We start from the raw sequence: 19007 nt of genomic DNA, 5'->3' as shown, positions 1-19007 counted from the left end.
TTGTTTGTGTTCCTTTAAGCCAGGTGGGCGGTACTCAGCCCAGCATGCAGCGCTGGTGCCCTTGTTTAGGTGGCGCATTGAGCACTGCCATAAAATGACTAATTTGCCAAAAGAACCAAGCAGCCCTGATCTATAACACGATCCAAAGGTTTGATGAAACTTTACATTTTTAGTGTTTGGAGGTTGTTGTTGCTGTTTCCTTTTGCAAAGGGGAATTTAAAACAGATTTACAGCCAGTAGATGGAGGAAAAAAGCAGATTTATACCCAAACTCTACATCCGGTTAGTCAGACTGCTGACATTGTGTGACTGCATTTAACTTAAATTTTTTTGTGTTTGCAGATGTCTGACAGTCTTTACTGTCTCTCAGTTTTACTTTTCCAACAGTTTGTGTTTTGGTCCTTGTTTGGCCCATGTGTCAGCTTTATAACCTCATTGCTGTAGCCTGATAAGGTGGTTCTGCAGAGGAGGGTTGACCGGGGTTAACAAAAATCCTCAATCCACAGTCCCAATGTAAAACAGTAAAGAGCAAAATGTCATCTTCCTCCTCATTATGTCGGTTGACTTGCAGGCAGACGTTTCTTTACGGCCATCATCAGTATAAGCATATATAAAACATGTCATTTATAATAGTTTCGTTCTCTTTGAATGATCTTTCTGTTGTTAGACAACTGCACAAAAATCATAAATATAAAGATCTGATTCAGCTGTTAATCAAACTCTATTTCCTGTACAGTTGGATTGAGACACCAGCTAATTTCAGTGTATCACTTCTGAAAAGCCTGAAAGTGTGATCGACTGTGTTGCTATAAAACAGGAGAGGCCACATAGGACAGAGAGATCGCCTCTTCATGTTTCTGCTACAGAGCGCCGTGTCTGTAAATTCATACTTCAACTATAATTCCATGGTTTGGGAAAAATGTTGTTTATCAAAATACCATAAAAATATGGGATCAGCATTTTCTGAATTGTTGATTTTTCAGATTTTTCTTAGCCTAGTTTAGGATGATTGGAGATGAGCTGACTCAACGTTTAGCCAGCATTTCCTGTTAAAACTCTTCCAGTTTGTGTACGGTCACAAACTGTAAAGCCCACAGTTTTGTTGTTTTTATTGTGACGTGAAGAAACTCTGAAGCTGTAGGAACAGAAGGAGGGAGGTTAAATGTTTGCTCACGTGTATCATCAAAAATGCACTGATACAACCTAAAATATTATTAAGTTATTCTTCCTATATGTTTTACGTTTTTTTCCATACTGGCTGCTGTACACCTTTGCAGTCTTTGTGTTTGTCTGAAGTGTTTTTGTGGTTAAAGACAATAGCCACACCATTGTGTCTAGATAGTGGAATGAATAGTCCTTATGGCTTTTCTTTTTCTCTGTACTTACTTTGTTCAATTGGACGAACACTTACCTACTTTCCCGGTGTACGTAGCCCTGTTTCCTCTAAATCTAATGTCCTTATAGCGTTGCTGTGATTTGCTCCCTCTTGAAACAGAGAGAGGGGACATTATACTATTTCCATTTCCATCCCTTCTCTCTTTGACTGTAAGGCAGCAGCAGCCTGTTATTATCTCCCAGCCTGAAGAGTCTAATTCAAGATTTTAATGCAGCTGCTGAACGGCTGTGGGTGAATCAGAGCCACTGGCAGAAATGTCCTCTTCAGGTGAGAATAGTGGAAGTCAAATGTGGGGATTCTCTGGTTAGTAGATGCTTCCATTGTCACTACTTGGCATATTATTGGATGCTCCTGGACATGTTCATCATATCCTTATTATATAAGGAGCAAATTCAAACCATACTTTTAGCCTTTTAAAGAGAATCACCATATTGAAGACCAATCTTCTTCTCCAGCTGGCGTTTTGGCTGCATCTTCCTGAATCTGTGTGGTCTCAGTGGCAGCCGGGGGGAAGGTGCAGGTGTTTGCTCTCAGCTCCGTCACGTCTCTTGTTGTTTTCACCTAAAGCTCAGATATTTCATTTAAAGCCTGTGGCTGTGACATTTAAGCTCCTGTTAATTGCAGCTGTATTTCATTGAGAAACAGGTCGGAAAAAAAAAAAAAAAAAAAGAGAAACAGGTCGGATCTCTCTCCAGTCTGAATAACCCTGAGCTAGGCGTGTGGAGGGGCGTGGCTGCTGTGGTGATAAAATGTTTATTGGCTGACATACGCAAACACACCTGCAGCCTCACGTGAAGGACATCAGCAGAGACGCGTGATTCGGACTGTAACCTTCATTAAGGTTCTCTTAATTGTATCTGTGTTGAGTCTACGTGTTTACTTCTTCTGTAGAGCTCTCAGCTACAGAGGAAAAACGTTTCTCTTGTTCTCAGTGCTTGAATTACAGCAGGGACTGACCTGCTTTATTTTTTATTTTAGAAGTAAGTTGACCATGTGTGAAAGTGCACATTACACCTATTCAGTCTGATAGTCTTTGAATAGACAGAGGGAAGCTAATATGACATTTTAAAAAGATATCAGTCACTGATGAAATGCACACTAGAGCAAAGCAGACCAACAACATGATTTTGTCATATTAACCACAACTAAATTCTGTCACTGATCACAGGACTGTCCAGGAAGAAACATGTAAATGTAATCTATATTGCCATGCAGTATTGGTAATCTGTTTAAACAGATGTGTGCTGTGCTTGTGGCCGACTAGTTAATCCATATAAAGCAAGTGGCAAATGATGCCTTGAATGCTGGTAGAATTGAATCGATGAAAAAGCCCGACTTCGAACAGGCAGCTAAGGTTTAAATTATTGTCCTAACTGCCTGATATCTCCTGAAATGGAGAGGATACTGCACAGTGAAGCTCTGTCTGTTTGGTGGTTTATTCGTCTTCGGGATGTGTCAGAGATGATGGCTAATTCTCATTTTCCTCTCTGTCTTTTTTTTAGATCTCGTGTCACTGTTTGACCTGGAAAATGACCTTCCGGATGAGCTCATCCCCAATGGAGACCTGACAATGGGAATGTCTTCTAATGGGGGCCCGGGTGGAGGAGGTTCTGGTCTCAACTCAATCGTTCCCGATGCAGCTGCCAAACATAAGCAGCTTTCTGAGCTCCTACGACCAGGAAGCTCCTCCATCTTAGGTGGTCTCAACTCTGGCAGCCCCCAACAGGGAGGCATGGTGGGGAGCCAGCTGGGTGCTGTGCTGGGTAAAAGCCCACTGGGGCAGGGCTCACCCAATCACCAGTCTCCCCAGGGCCAGAAAGGAGGGGCTTCAGGACAAGGTAATGGAAGCACAGCCATGGGCTTCAACCAGGCCATGTTGAACAGCGGGCAGGGTCACGGTGTCATGGGCCAGGCAGGACAGGTAATGAACGGGGCTATGGGACCAGCAGGCCGTGGGAGACCGGGGCCCGGCATGCAGTACCAGGGGGCCCCAGTGGGAGCTGGACCCAGTGTTGGAGGCAGTGTGCTGGCAGAGACACTTACTCAAGGAGGGCCCCAGATGGGTGCACACAACACGCTGAACGCTCAGCAAGCTGGAAACATGAACAAGGTGAGTTTAAACTTTTATTCATGAATTAGTTCCACACAGACGATCAAACATCTTCTTAATAATAATATACTAACTACTGCACACCAGAGCCCAGCACGGTCACCTTACGGTTCCACAAACACTCACTTTTCACATGACGAGTTTGTCAGTTCTGTCCAGTATTGACAGTGCATTTATGACATGTAATAATATCATCTCAACAGGCAGCAGATCTAATCTGCACGCCACGGTTTCATCTCATCAGTCTGCAGTAGTTCTTCACATATAAAGATGTTCTGACATTATTTGCCAGTGCTTGACGTTCTGTAGGAGAGCTTATTGTCTCTGTTTAGTGAACTTCACCAACCCCAGTTTGCATTATTTTAGAAAGTGGATTGTATTAAAGGTCTGTGATAAACTGTAGTTTGTTAGAAATAACTCTAACTTCAGCAGTGCAGTAGACTTGTTGACACAGCAAACTATTTTTGAGCTGTTTCATAATTTCTTGCGTCATCTCATTGTTTCATTAAGCATGTGCAGTATATCACTATCACCTCATGCTAACTTGTAATCAGTTTTCTCCCACTCACCATGTATCGATCTGTTCTTCTTCTCTGGGTCTGCTGGAGGTAGCAGGCAGTCAGTTGGAGGGTTTAGGGGGGTTATGTGGAGCAAACTTGGCCCCACAGACTGTTTCATAGCTGATCGATGCTGATGTGGTTATTACTGCGTTTCTATTCCACACTAATCTGAAAATGATACAAACAATACAGATGTGAAGAGCTGAAGTTGTTTCATGGTGCTGGGAAGCTGTGAATGAAGAATAATCTACATGACTTGGCACTAGTTGTATTCTTGTGTGAGTATTTAGTGCTTACTTTCACAGACTTTGAAGTGCACAATGTGAGAGAATATGTCTTCCTTTGTCTGAGAGTCTCAGGGCTTTGTGGTTTGACATGAAACCAAGGTTAAACCAGCTGTCTAGTTCTCACTAAGATTATTTCAACAGATGTCACCACATGAAACAAGCCCCTCCTTCCCCCATTTCTCATGTAGGAAAATACATCTTAATGCCTGTTATATTTAAAGAAGTTTAATTAATCCGTACTTTATGTGTGACTGTTAATTGGTTCGTTATGTCATATTTCATACAATACTTACACAAGCATTAACATCACATTAAAACCTATAATAATTATGCTTGAGAAGAGGAGATTTGGATAGAAGACGACCCAGATTTGAACCAGCTTGTGAGTAGTAAGAATGTATTAGCCTGTGTTTAGAAGATAAACACCAGGACCTGACTCATGTCATATTTACCTTGCATAGCTGCCTTCACCCAAACAGGCTGCTGAAATGTAGGAGAGAGGTGTGTTGGCTTTTATGTTCAGAGCACGATGATTATTATTAAGAAGTAACCTGTGTTAATCTACAAATGGTACCACATATTTACGAGTTTCCATTTGACACTGCTTGACATGGTAAAGAAAGGGTGTTGCTTTCCAGTATTTTGGTTCTTTTTGCTACCAGCCCTTCCTTGTGGAGAAACTGCTTCTTCAGTTTGGTGAAAATCCCGCTTTCTGAGTGAAGTAGACATTATTTCAGTGTAAATGCTCTGTATGTGGGATCAAAGTGAAATTGTCTGAGCAAAAAAAAGACAATTAGAAACTGAACGTTTGCAGATAATTCAGTTTAGTTTTATCTATATAGTGCTAATTCACAGCATATGCCATCTTATAGCTCTTCACATAGTAAGGGGTTAAACCTAATGAATTTAAACCAAAGATCTTTAATCTTTGGTTTAAATTCATAAGGTCATAATCTTATGAATATTAACCAAGAACAGAGAACGCAACAATCTAAAGTTTGCTTTGGATTCCTTCTAAGTAAGCAGTCAGCGACAGTGGGAAAGAAGTGAAAAACACCCTGCTCATGAAGAGTTTAGATGTTAGAATAAGGATTTTAAATTCTATCCTGGATTTTATTGGGAGCCATGAAGGGAAGCTAACAAGAGAACTCTGATCTGTGTTCCTGGTTCGTGTCAGAACTCTGGCTGCAGCATTTAGGATCGGCTGGAGTTTTTTAGGAGAATTATTGGAACATCCTGATCATCAGGAACTATGGTAGTCCAGCCTACTCAGCCGACTTGCTGAGATTGCCTGAACATCTGCTTAATCTGCTCTTCCAGACCACAGCTTCTCATTTGTAGTTGTCCAGTTGATAACCCAGAGGATGCTGTCGCTCACTGGACTATCCCACAGAGTCTTAGGTGTCTCATGTGCGCAAGAAGGGATATCAACATCTAGTCCTACACAACCGATCTGTGTTTTAGTTGTCGTTCCATGTTTTGTTTGGCCTCAGCAGTGACGGAATGGTCTGTTTGTATCCTTAATAATCATAATAATTACTACACAGTTTGATAATTATTGTCTTTTTCTTCCAAAACTCTTCGGGAGAGAAAATCTTTACAATATATTAAAATAAAAAGATTTACTTTATTGTGGGCTGCACAGTGGTGTAGTGGTTAGCACTTTTGCCTTGCAGCAAGAAGGTCCCAGGTTCGCGTCCCGGCTTTCCCGGGATCTTTCTGCATGGAGTTTGCATGTTCCCCCTGTGCATGCGTGGGTTTTCTCTGGGTACTCCGGCTTCCTCCCACAGTCCAAAAATATGCTGAGGTTAATTGATTATTCTAAATTGCCCGTAGGTGTGAATGTGAGAGTGCTTGTTTGTCTTTGTATGTAGCCCTGCGACAGACTGGCGACCTGTCTAGGGTGTCCTCTGCCTTCGCCCGAGTCAGCTGGGATAGACTCCAGCCCCCCCCGCGACCCTAGTGAGGATTAAGCGGTGTATAGATAATGGATGGATGGATGGATTTACTTTATTGTGTTTTTTGCTATAGCCAGCAGTCTGTGTTATAAACACATTTAAATGTTGCTTTTTAGACTTAACCTGAAAAAATGCAGTAAAACGACACACGTGACATAACATAACAAACATAACGCAGCACGGATTGAATGTCCTTTTTACTTTATTTGCTATAGTACATAAGAGAATGAGCTAGGCGAAACAAAGAGATCACTTTAGAGGAATTTCACCATGTCCAAATGAAGACTGTGCTTTCTTATCCATTGTAAACGATCACTAAAAAGAAAAAGGTGCATGCCGAGAGGAGGGGCTTTGCATGGCAGCGGTGACGTCCTGCCTGGTGACGCTGCTCTGGAAAAAGAGCAGCTCAGCGGCTGGAGAAGCTGGATGTGTGAATGGGAGGGGGAAGGGCAGACAGCAACGCTCAGCTGTTGTGCAAGCTGGTCTTTCTCTGTGTGTCACGTCCCGATTCTCTCTGCTGGGCAGGGCTTACTCTGGCTGCTTCAGCCGCTGCTTCAGCCGCAGCTTCAGCCGCAGCGCATGTCAGGCAAGGACAGCAGAAAGGTAGGAAAGGACAGCAGAAAGGTTCCTGCTCGGGGCATCAGAAGAAATGGCCCAAAAAGAAAGCAAACCATTCCTTTTCCTAGATAAATAGATGAAGATAGATGTGTTTCTGCATTTTTGTACTTTTTTTGACAAGTCTTTTACTTTGTCAGTTCCATTTCAAAACATACTTGAGCTCCATGAAGTGCTTTTAAGCTCTTCAGAGTTTTCCAGGCAGCTCTGACTGGACTCCATACTGCAGCTGATGGTTTGCATTTTGTGACCAAATTAATTTAAGATATCAATGATATTTTTCTGAGGTGCACTAGTGGACTGTAAAGGATTTCAGTGTTTGGACGAACAGTCATGGCTGTGGTCTGACATCACTTTGGAAATGGTAGTGGAAGCTATTGTAGCAGGTAGCTCTGCATCTATGGGTACGAGCGCAGTGTTATCACATCGTACGCGTTAATAGCAGCTGCTGTATATGGGCTACGGTAAACATGCCATTCATCATATATACAGTAATGAAATGGGCTATTAAGCCTTGTTTTTTTCCAAACAGAAAATGCTATACCCAATGGTGATGAGCCAAAAGACAGTGTGGGAAAAATATTCTGTTGGGCTTCTGTTCCTCCTATGACTGTATGTGGCAGGTTAATGTGTCCTCAGAGTTAGAACCTGTTCCATGTGTGTTCATACAAATACCCAGAGGTATAAAATGATCTGCTGTGATGGTATGCTGAATACAGATCTTCTGACCAACCTCTGTCCCGTTGACCTTCTATAGATGACGATGTCCGGAGCTCCGTTCGGCCAGCAGTATGGTCAGGCTGGGGTGCAGCAGATGGGGGCGGCGGGGGTCAACGCCCAGCAGCTCCAGAACAAAGCGGCCCTGTCCAACAACCTGCCCCAGTTCCCCGCTGAGATGAAGGGAGCTGGAAGTGTGCCGAACATGGTAAGTACCAACCCGGTTTTAAAAACATGAACAAGGTGGATATGAGTCCCAGCCTCTTTTCTTAGGCTAGTTAAGAGAACCTTTAGTATTTATGGGTGGCTTTCCACTGGAGCTTCTGAAATATACGAGTGAATATGTGTTAAAAAGGCATCCTCACTTTCCCCAAAGTTTCTTATAAGTGTCGAAAACATAAAAATAAAAATACTTAAGTACTTGTAGTTTTATCTGTTCGTGCAACAAAATACCAGTAATAACTCCTTTAGATTTTAGGGGGATATCTTGATGTAGGACAGTTCTACAGCTTTTTTTTTCATGAAGCATGCATGAAAAAGGAAAATTATGATCGTATATCGTAGGGGGCATATCAAGACAAAATGTGGTTTGATAGCAGTTTCTGCTTGTGGTAGAATCCCACTAACATCCCAAAGTAAGATCCAGCATTTGCTTTTTGCTGTATGGTGACAATGTCCAATTTTTGATGTGGTAAGTTTCGGCATTTTGCTCATGTAATGTGGAATGATGCAGATGTCCATGTCCTAATGGACTTAAAGACGTTGAGTAACAGCAGCTAGTAAATTTGGCTTCCTTTGTGATGACTTAAAAGTTGATGAGGCACTTTCAGTTGCAGCCAGTAGGTTTGAGTGTTTTTGCCTTTTCAGCGATGCATATTGGATCCATAACCAAATATTTGCATATGACAATTAGCATCCTGACAGAGTTTAAAGACACTACAATTATGTGCATAGGCAAATAACCGGAGAGGACACACTGTACTGTGTGTCTGTGTTTCTATTAGGACAGTTTTCTTTATTAACATAGATGGCATGCTTTTGGCCATATAAATGCAGTCGGTCGCCTCTTCATGCAGCTGCAAAGCTACTGATGAAGCAAATTAAAGTAATCCAATACTAAACAAATATTATTTGATAATAATTTGTTGAGTTTAAAGATTACTGAGTACAAGGTTCGTTGGCCTAAACTAAACGGCCCACACATGGTCTGCATACAGCTTGACTGGTATTATAATGTTGCAGTCATACATGTGATGGGCAGCATGTTTATTTAATGTTCTCCACTCTGTTAGAATTTATGCTACCTGCTGAGTAGAGAGTGAGGTTGTTTGAATGCACAAAGTAGACCGAGTATGATGCAAATCTGTTTGAGGAGCAACAAATGGACTCCCTAGAGGCTGGAAACAAACAATTATTCTATATATGTATGTTGATATTATAGATTTCCATTGTTTTCCAGTTCCGTATACATCAGTTTATTCTCTGAATCATTGTAGTTATTAATCCCTTTTCACTTTAAACCTTAACCCCTTGACACCTGAATTTATGTACAATTACATTAAAAAAATTAATTATTTGTGTTTTTGCTTTCAAGCTGATGCTAAATTAAGTGGAGATTGTTAATTTGTTTATAGCACATAGATTAGATATATCATAATAATAACAGATATATAATAATGTAGGTCCCACTCCAACCGGTCCTACGAGAAACCAGTGCTTGTAAAAGGTTCCTAGGTACGTATTGAATATGCATAAACTGGCATTGGGGGATTGGATACACTATCTTGGCTGCAGTCTGAATGAAAGCTGTATGATGCAAATTGGCGACAATCAGTGTTAAAAGGTTGAATCTGAAATGAGTAACGTGTGGTATTCTAATCCAAGCCGAACCGTGTGTGTTTTCCATCAGTCCCAGATGCAGCAGCAGGTAGCTTCGATGGGGATGGTCCTCGGGGCTGGGGGTGTATCAGCAGGCCCAACAGCCGACCCCGAGAAGCGAAAACTCATTCAGCAGCAGCTGGTCCTGCTGCTCCACGCACACAAGTGCCAGCGGCGGGAGCAGGCCAACGGGGAAGTGAGGGCCTGCACTCTGCCCCACTGCCGCACCATGAAGAACGTCCTCAACCACATGACCCACTGCCAGGCTGGCAAGTCCTGCCAGGGTGAGTGGAAGGGAAATACTGTCAGGGTTCTGAACTAAACACTTGTATCTAGATTTCAAACTTGGTGGAGTTTTGTTGTGTTGAGAATCACCTGAGAATTCACCTGTTCACATTATATTTGAATGTGAACTGAATATTTCCACGTATCTAACATTTGATGTGACTGTTATGCTTTAGTCCTTTCTCTGTTGATCATTAATTATCTGACAACAATCTGAAGTAAACTAGCAGGTTACAGTTTCTAACAGATTGTGTCGTGTGTTATGATCAGCAGTAAATAGAGCTGATAGGGTGTACACAGAGCAGTTTGGCTTTTCATGCTGCTGGAAAACGCAGCTTTGATAATGTGATGCAGGTTTCATGTAAACAGCAAGAAGCACCTGTTGCCTTCAGGACCTCGTATAAACCCTTTCCAGCAGTGTTCCAAAACAAATAGTTTATTGATCTGTATATGGGCTTTCCAGGGCTGATGCCAATGCTGAATATTTCCAATCAAGAAAGACCAATAACTGATATTATTTGGTCTTCTCCATTACTGAGGATTCCTGTAAACGAGTATGTGCAGTAGAAATAGAAGTGATGCTAAGACACTCTGTTTACTGTCAGGTTGATTACCATTTGTCTCCTTTTCTCTTGCATATGCTGTTCTTCTCTTGTTTTAGTATTCTTTCCTGTTATTTCACTTTTTCTTCCCACTAAGGCCCACATCTTAGTGTTCTTAAAGGGCTAGATTTATTGTTTTATTACATGTTCTCTAATTGCTTTTACATAGCTGTTTGCATAGTATTTTTATGGTCCAAGTGATTCTTCAGTACGTCAGCACCCATTTTACTGGCCTTCAGCCAGTTGTATGACTTTTAGTGTTTGTTCGATGCTGCTTTTGTGTGTGTGTGTGTGTGTGTGTGCGTGCATGCGTGCGTGTGTAAAAGACCTCTGAGCTTGCATTGTGATATAGGGGATCTTTTTAAACTTGAAAAAATGTAGGGAAAAAGAGAAAACATACACTGCTGAATTAATCGCTGAATTAATACACTGCTGAATTAATTGCATGCACGCCTCACTCCGTGTTTCTTTTTACCGTTCATTTTTCTCCAGTGGCTCACTGTGCATCATCCAGACAGATCATCTCCCACTGGAAGAACTGTACACGACATGACTGTCCAGTCTGCCTTCCCTTGAAGAATGCGAGTGACAAAAGGAATCAGCAGCGTGAGTAAACCCAGCAGCTCCCTTTATCTCGCCTTATTCATTTAGAAATCCATATAAAAATAGTTGCAAGTTTCCTTAAAGGTCAATGATGTGAATTTTCAATGGATATAGAAGGGTCATTCCAGAACTGGAGGACATTTGGGCTTCAAAATGTTTGAAAAATAAACCTTCTCTTTTACAGTGTTCTGCTCCATATTAATCAATAATAGGTATTGATTGGCTCAGCTTCCACATCAATGGTAGCATTTTTATTCCATGTTTTCTGTGTTGTTTGCTAACCCTACTCTAATCACAGTAACAGGGTTGCTAATCCATGCTAATGTGATCTTTTTCTCAGCAGTAGAAGCTAGATATTTAGCTGCTGTTACTGCTGACCAAGAGGACAAACTGACTGATGGAAAACAGTCCAAAGAATTAGTCTGATCCTGATAATATGAGGTAGAGTGAGACATTCAATCAAGGCTGACAATGGGATGAAAAGATGAAAAATAGAAGAGAGGACATAGCTTTGCTCTACCCATTCTTTAGGACAACTGTTGGATGATGTAAATGACAAAAAGAAGACACAAAATGACAAAAACTAACCAGAAAATGACAGAAACAAGACAGAAAATGACAAAAACAAGATGGGAAATGACAAAAAGAAGACAGAAAATGGAAAAAATGAGACAGAAAATGACAAAAAACAAAAGACAGAAACGTCATTAATAGATGATGCTAACATGTTGTCGGACACATGTTCCATGTAGAAAAATTGTTTAAAATATATTGGTTAAAAAACGTTCTCACAATTTTCAGACATTCTTTTCTCCTAGTTTTTTTTCAGATTTGGCCTCAGGACAAGAACATTTACACAACAACTGCATGTTTTAGTATTTTCTACATGAATTATTTGAAATTTGCTGGATGGGACGTAGAATATCCTCCCGTTCTGGAATGAGACTTAAATGCCGGCATGGTTGTGGTCATTTTAAATAAAATAAAACCTTTGAAACCTTGTAAACTGTTTTACAAGGCACTTGTCACTGAGCAGCAAGCCTCAGCCGTGTGTTGTATGAAGTGGCGCCCCCTGCAGGTTGTGTTTCCCCACTACACCCATGTGCTGGCTCGCTAACTGAGAGCTCCAGCAGCAGAGGATTCCTCTGGAAAGGCTGGGCCTGTAAAGTGACACACAGGGGAGGAGCTCAGGGCCTCAGCTGTCTGTAGGGGCCGGGTCTTGGGACAGCGTGCTCTCTAATTGGTTAAATGGCCGTATGACAGATTTAAATCCCCCACAGAGGCAGCGTGCTCCCTGTCAGCTATCAACACAGCAGGGTGCAGCAGGGATTGTACATGGAGGCCCAAGATCTGCTTTTGCAGGGTTTTTTTCTTTACACATAGTCATAATAATAAGCATTTATTAATTACCATATTTAGACTGACAAATATATAATTATGTGTGTTTAATAATTAATACACGTAAATGTTTTGATGTTTAGTTATTAGAAAGCATACAGAAGCAGCATCTATTACAGCGTGTTAACTGAATGTTGTACTTAATATTACTACACTAATTCATTTTTGCGTCTTTTCGATCCAGCTATGCTAAGTTCCCCTGGGGCTGGCCTGCAGAATGCCATCAATACGGTTGGTCCCGGCCAGCCCAGCACCACAGCCATCAACAGCGCTACCACACACATCGACCCCAGCTCCATGCAGAGAGCCTACGCAGCCCTGGGCCTGCCGTATGGGAAACAGTCCACTGCTCAGGTCCAGGGCCAGGGTCCGGCTCAGCAAAACCCCCAGGGCCCCCAGCACCAGCAGCTGCGAACCATGAACCAACTAGGTATGAAGTTAAAAGTACTTCCCTGCCGTTTTAGAAGTTAATGTGCACAGTACAATGCCACTAAGACTTTTTCTGTACATGATGTTTGTTCATCAGGCACTAATCAGATGAACCAGATGGCAGGAGGCATAGGGACCTCCTCCTCAGACCAGACCGGCATGCACTCCGACTCCTCTCTACCCTCCACACTCAACAAGTGAGCCCTCTGGTCCTTTGTTCTTCACTTGAATCCAGGCCTTTGCTGACAAGACATCCATTATTTCACTGCAGTTATAAAGCTCAAACTAAAGCTGTCAATCTGCATTCAGTGACAGTCAGGGATGAATTCACGCTCTCAGTCTGTCCTGTGTCACTCAGGTACAAGTGTATCTGGAGAACAAACTTATTTTTATAATGCAAATTACAAATCCTGTCCATGTGTCCTGCAGTCAGCTGATGCCAGATGGGTCAGTAGTATCCGGTATGGGAAACCTGCCTGCTGCCACCCCCCTCTCTGCTACCGGGGTGAGGAAGGCCTGGCATGAACACGTCACTCAGGACCTGCGCACCCACCTGGTGCACAAACTGTAAGTTCAACCATAAAGCAGATGCATGTTTGAATACCTGAGTTCTGTCACAGTACACCAGGTGATTCCTGATCTTTGTCTCCAGAGTACAAGCCATATTCCCCACCCCAGACCCTGCAGCACTGAAGGACCGGCGAATGGAGAACCTGGTGGCGTATGCACGCAAGGTAGAGGGGGACATGTACGAGTCAGCTAACAGCAGGGTAAGTTCATGTTCACTTCTCTACTTATTTTCACACCATTCCAAACATAGTCTTCCTTCCTGGATTTTTCTGAACCCAGTGTCCTCTCAGAGTGAAGGAAGAGCTCAGAATCTGAACCTGAACCAGAGATTGAGCCACGTTGAACATTCTTTTAAAGCTGCCTTGTCTGCTTTTTGCCTTGTCTCATCCTCTCACTAGGATGAGTACTACCACTTCCTGGCAGAAAAGATTTACAAGATCCAGAAGGAACTGGAGGAGAAGAGACGCTCGAGGCTGCAGAAACAGCCTGGCATGGTTGGTGCAGCTGGTCCTCCTCAGCCTGTGATGGCTCAGCCCAACGCCATGGGCCCAGGACAGGCAGTCCGACCTCCCAGTGAGTAGCTTCTCCCCCTAAACTCTGGTTCACAGTTCTCACTTATGGAAGTACTCATATCATATCACTATCCCAATGTTTTCCAAAAATATTTCTGCAACTTTTCAAAGAACACTGCGTTATCTTTTGCTCTCTCAGATGGACCTGCACCGATGCCCAACATGCCAAATCAGATAATGAACCGTATGCCGGTTCCCCAAGGTAGGTGTTCACGCTTTACTTTATTGCCAAAGGTTTTCCATGGAAAAGCAGTTTCTGTTCCTGTTTTGGCTGACATACTGTAGGCCTTGCAGTCGCTACTAGTTAAACTTTTAAATTCTGACAGAAAATTGGTAAACATTTCAAATGTGAAGTGAGTTTTCTCTACATAATTTACTGTTTAACCACTGGGAACAAACGCACACTGGAATACTTCAACTACTACCTGCAGCTATCAGAGAAAGCTCTACCTCTGTCAGTTTTCAGAGACTGTATAAAGCATGGCTCATTAGCAGCTGGTGAACACTGAGAAAATCAGGCACTTTAACTATCAGCTCATTATGACAGGCTCTGCCTAGAAAGCACTTTACTAAAATAACAGCACTTTAGGGTAGGTTTAACCCAGCCAGAACTCATTTATCATCATTGACTTTGTTTTACAATATTGTTTTATTCATCTGTGTTTTTCTTTTATGTTTGGGGCACTGGATGAAAATTAGCCTTGAGCTAAATCCGGCTTATTTACTGCAACCTGATGTAAACTTTATAAGATTGTTGGTTCATTAATATGCACTGTCCCATCCTAATAAATAAAGAACTGAAATAAAGAAATTAACCTGTGGTGTTTAGTTACGGTTGTTTAGTAACACTGTCATCTCGGTAGGACATGGAATATTAAATTACAGTAATTCCCAGTTATATTAAGCAGGTATGTAATTGTGTGTGTCTCTGCTCCCACAGGAATCAATCAGTTTAACCCAATGGCAATGCAGAATGCACAGATGTCTCAGGCACCCATGGGAGCGAGGGCTCCTTCCCCCATGAACCATCCACAGCAGATGAACATGAGCTCTGTGCCAGCAGTAAGATTTGCTCCTCTTGTCTCACAGTTTGTTGTATTTTTGCCTCTCTTTTTTTTTAAGCATTTGTGTTTTCTCTTCTTAGAAACATTTCCTAACAGCTTTTTCCCCCAGTTGTTCAGTTTCTTGCTCAATGTTTCTCCTTCTTGGCTCTATTTTTCTCCTCCTCTTGACTGTGAATTTCCCAACTGTCTTTGACTGATCATTAATTTATTACTGAGTGACCATTTTGACACCAAAGCATCAGTATCAGGCGAGCTTCCTGTGGATGACACAGGTCCTTTTCCATTTATGAACTGCCTGGTTGGCAGTGAGCCTGAGGTCTGGCTTACTGCCGTTTAGTCCTCCGTCCTGGCTGTAAACTGTTGTCATTTCTTGCTTTGATAGAGCAAAGTTTGATAAATACTTCTAAGTTACGCTGTAGGCCCTTCAGAAGACTGTTGTAGCAGCATGCCTGTGTGCTGCCTTCCATTTATTACAGATCATTTTAATTGGCAGGTGCATACATCTACATGTCCATTGTTGTGATGTTTGTCTGTTTCATCCCATGTCCAGATGGGTATGTCCCCATCCAGGATGCCTCAGACTCAAGGAATGATGGGTACTCATGCTAACAACATGGTATCTCAGCCGGCCAACCAAGGCCAATTCCTGCCCCAGGGTCAGTTTTCTGTAGCTGCAGGAGGAGCGATGAATGTGAATATCGGCTTGGGACAGGCCATGTCTCAGGCTCCTGTCGCTCAGGTGAGGGGTCTGGTTCTGTGTTGAGACAGACGCTGAATTCATTTGTGCTGCTGGCATTTTTTTGTGCACGTGGCTCGTTTCTGTTTTAATGTGCCAGTATGTGTCTGCTGTGTAAATCCTAATAGTGCACTCCTCTTTGTTCCAGCCGCAGCAAAACTCTAACCTCCCTCTGAATGCGCTGGGTTCCCTGGGCTCCCAGCTGCCCTGCGGCCCTACAGCTCAGCCTGCCCTGGGCACCACCCCCCCACCCGGTGCTTCTGCCAGCCTGCAGCCTCAGCAGCATCACGCTCCCTCGCAGGCCCACGGGCCACCGCGACCCTCCACTCCCGCATCCACGGGTGGACCCTCCTCCACCCCAACCCACATCCCCAGCAGTCTCCCTGGTCCCCCCTCAGCCATGGGCACACCACCTGACCCCTCCCAGCCGCTTACGCCCCTGCAGCCCCAGCCTGAACCCCCCAGCCAGATGCAGCAGCCCACCTCAGTTCAGGCACAGCACCCCAGCACACCGGTGAGATACTGGGTCCTAATCTGGCTCCTGATATCTTCCATTAACGCTCCAGACTGGTCTTTGAAACAAACTAATATTAAAGAAAGATTGTAGGAAATGATTTGTTAATACTTGTTCAGAGAGGACAGTCCGTTCTTTATTTCCTTATTTATCAGTATGACTTTAATTCTACAGAATATCAGCACTGTGATCAGACTATCTTTGTCGCTTCTTTCAGTTGTCCCAGGCAGCAGTGAGTATCGATAACAGAGTTCCTACCCCTGGCTCTGTGGCTGAGCTGAGCTCTCAGCAGGCCCTGCCGGACATGAGCAGCACTGAAGCCAAACCTGAAGTAAAAGATGAAGAAGATGACAGCAGCTCTGGGAAGAAACACAATGACGTAAAAATGGAGGTATGCATCTTATTTTGTAATAATCACTTGAGCACACATTTATGTCCATTTAATTCCCAGATTATTGCAGAGTTTGTTGACCAAAACCAACCAGTTCTTTTTACACTTGATTTCCAGAATAGCAAATCTTAATTGTGGCTCTCCTAGTGGAACATGTTGTTCTTTCAGGTGTATTTAAAAGTTTTCTGACTCATCTCTGTCAGATAGCTTGTTAACGGTGATGTGTTCATAAAGCAGGATGATGAAACCAAACCCCCACCAGTAAAGAAGGAGGAGTCGGATGCAGCAGAACCAAAGCAGGAACCAATGGAAACCGAGGAGAAGAAGCCAGAAGTGAAGGCAGAACCCAAAGACGAGGAGGAAAGTGAGGCCAACAGCATGTCGGCCAGTTCCGCCGCTCAGAACCGCAGAAAAAGTAAGAAGACTGATCTCATTTGTGTATGTTTCATACAGTCATGTGAAAAAATAAACTTTTTCAACAAGCTAACAGATAAACTTTACCTACAGATGAAGGTGGTTTACTTGAACAACACCAGGGACAATTATTTGTATTTTAACAATAACATTACAATAACAATAATATTCTGTGAGAAATCGTCCACCCTGTCACTGAAACTAGTACAGCCCGCTTTCGCAGGAAAGACGTCTGTTATGTGTTTAGCTTGTCTCTACATGGACTTGCCTACATTTTTGACCACACTTCTGTACATACGTCCTTCAGTTGCATGATGTTGTACTGTCTTTCCTCCATAACACTCAAAGTGGATTTAAATCAGAGCTTCTTTCACTGGAAAACTGTAGTTTCACTGTAATAATCTGTTAGGACAGTACTTATTTTTTAAAATTTTATTTAGCATTTATTTAACCAGGTTATTCCCACTGAGATTAGAGATCTCCTTTACAGGGAGACTAAGAGGGCAGAAGCATCGTCACATTAAAAACAGTAAACAGCCGATAAAATTAACAACACTAAAACTTACACACAGACCAGGTAGACTGTAAGGATTTCACCAGAACTTTAAACTCATTCAGTGGAACAAGGGCTTGAAGTTGAAGTTGAGATTAATTTATTCCAAGCATTAGGTGCAGAAAATCTAAAGGCTTTTTTGCCCAGTTCAGATCATAACTTGGGTATCCATACATCTGAGATTATGACTTCCATGTTTCCTTGTTAAAAGGCAAATAGGAAAGAATAATACCCAGAAAAATTCATTCTGTAAATGAAGGCCAATGATAGAGACGTCAGGTGTTTAAAGAAGTGCAGTTAACTTTAGAATAGAGCCTTCATATACAACACATCTCCATAGTCCGTAACAGACGAAAAGGTTGTTTCCGCCAATTTCTGTTTCACACAAGAAGAAAAACAAGACTTGTTTCTGTAATAAAATCCTAATAAGAGTTTCAGTTTTTGTAACCTTACACTGAATGTGCTCCTTAAAAGACAGATGGTCATCATTAAAAGTCCTAGATATTTAAAAGTAGATAATAATTCAGCTTGTTGACCATTTCTTGTTAAAATGTTTCCAAATAGTGCTGATCTCACAGTTTTGAAAGTCAAACGTGTGCAGTCTTTGGCCGATTGTAGACACGTGTCCTTTAACTCCAGGAGTTACCTGCAGGTCCTGTAATAAAACAAAAATTGGGGGTTTTTGGAGAGTTTTCAAAAGCAACAAGGGTCCAGTCCTGGAGAAATTGACAGTTGTGAAATCTGCACCACTTATGGATTATTTTCCTTACAGTAGAATGATTGATGTCAGATAATTTACAAATCTTTTCAACTTACCAGACTCATGGTCATCCAAAAGCTTTTTCTGAAGGCCCTGGGCACAGAATCACACTACAGGAGTTTGAAAATCCTAACAGACTTTGAAATCAGGTTGCATCACATGCATAAGGAGAAAGTTAACAGATATTCTTTTCTCTAACCTCAGACATGCACACACTATGAGGCTGGAAAATAATGGTACATTACCCAGCCTTAGATCCCTTTAGATGTTGACTTCATAGCGTCAATCTGGAGCCCCGATTCTAATTTTATGGGTCAAAACTTGTGTGCTCAAATAAGTTGAAAAAAAATCCACAGATTTCAAAGGATGCACTTACTTTTTCACAACTGTTTATGTGTGTATACACACACACACACACACACACACACACACACACACACACACACACACACACATATAGTGTGTACTACTTGTATTTATTTATTTAAGCTCATGTTGGAGCAGAAATCCATTTAACAACAGTGACATTTTGTGCCTTTTGTTGTTGTTGATCATTAATCAGAATTTACAGTTAGAGTCTGCCACAGAATATTTGC

At 42.3% G+C, this 19007-nt stretch overlaps 1 protein-coding gene across 4 annotated transcripts in view; it reads left to right on the top strand.

Annotated features, from left to right (window-relative positions):
* Positions 1-19007, top strand: part of crebbpb (CREB binding protein b) — a 34820-nt gene that overhangs the window by 5534 nt on the left and 10279 nt on the right. For 2 of the 4 annotated variants that reach the window (XM_023291216.3, XM_023291214.3), the window contains exons 2-16: positions 2898-3505; positions 7683-7850; positions 9552-9804; positions 10900-11013; positions 12593-12838; positions 12935-13034; positions 13267-13404; positions 13490-13607; positions 13806-13980; positions 14119-14181; positions 14920-15041; positions 15594-15782; positions 15928-16293; positions 16511-16684; positions 16922-17099. In XM_023291216.3, coding sequence (XP_023146984.1) covers positions 2898-3505; positions 7683-7850; positions 9552-9804; positions 10900-11013; positions 12593-12838; positions 12935-13034; positions 13267-13404; positions 13490-13607; positions 13806-13980; positions 14119-14181; positions 14920-15041; positions 15594-15782; positions 15928-16293; positions 16511-16684; positions 16922-17099 — 3012 coding nt within the window. Of the gene's footprint in view, positions 1-2897; positions 3506-7682; positions 7851-9551; positions 9805-10899; positions 11014-12592; positions 12839-12934; positions 13035-13266; positions 13405-13489; positions 13608-13805; positions 13981-14118; positions 14182-14919; positions 15042-15593; positions 15783-15927; positions 16294-16510; positions 16685-16918; positions 17100-19007 lie in introns of all 4 variants that reach the window. The other 2 variants (XM_023291215.3, XM_023291212.3) reach the window with 1 other exon arrangement.

The sequence above is a fragment of the Amphiprion ocellaris genome, chromosome 19, assembly GCF_022539595.1.
Source record: "Amphiprion ocellaris isolate individual 3 ecotype Okinawa chromosome 19, ASM2253959v1, whole genome shotgun sequence".
NCBI classification, from domain to species: Eukaryota; Metazoa; Chordata; class Actinopteri; family Pomacentridae; genus Amphiprion; species Amphiprion ocellaris.
This window is presented reverse-complemented; position numbering and strand designations above follow the sequence as displayed.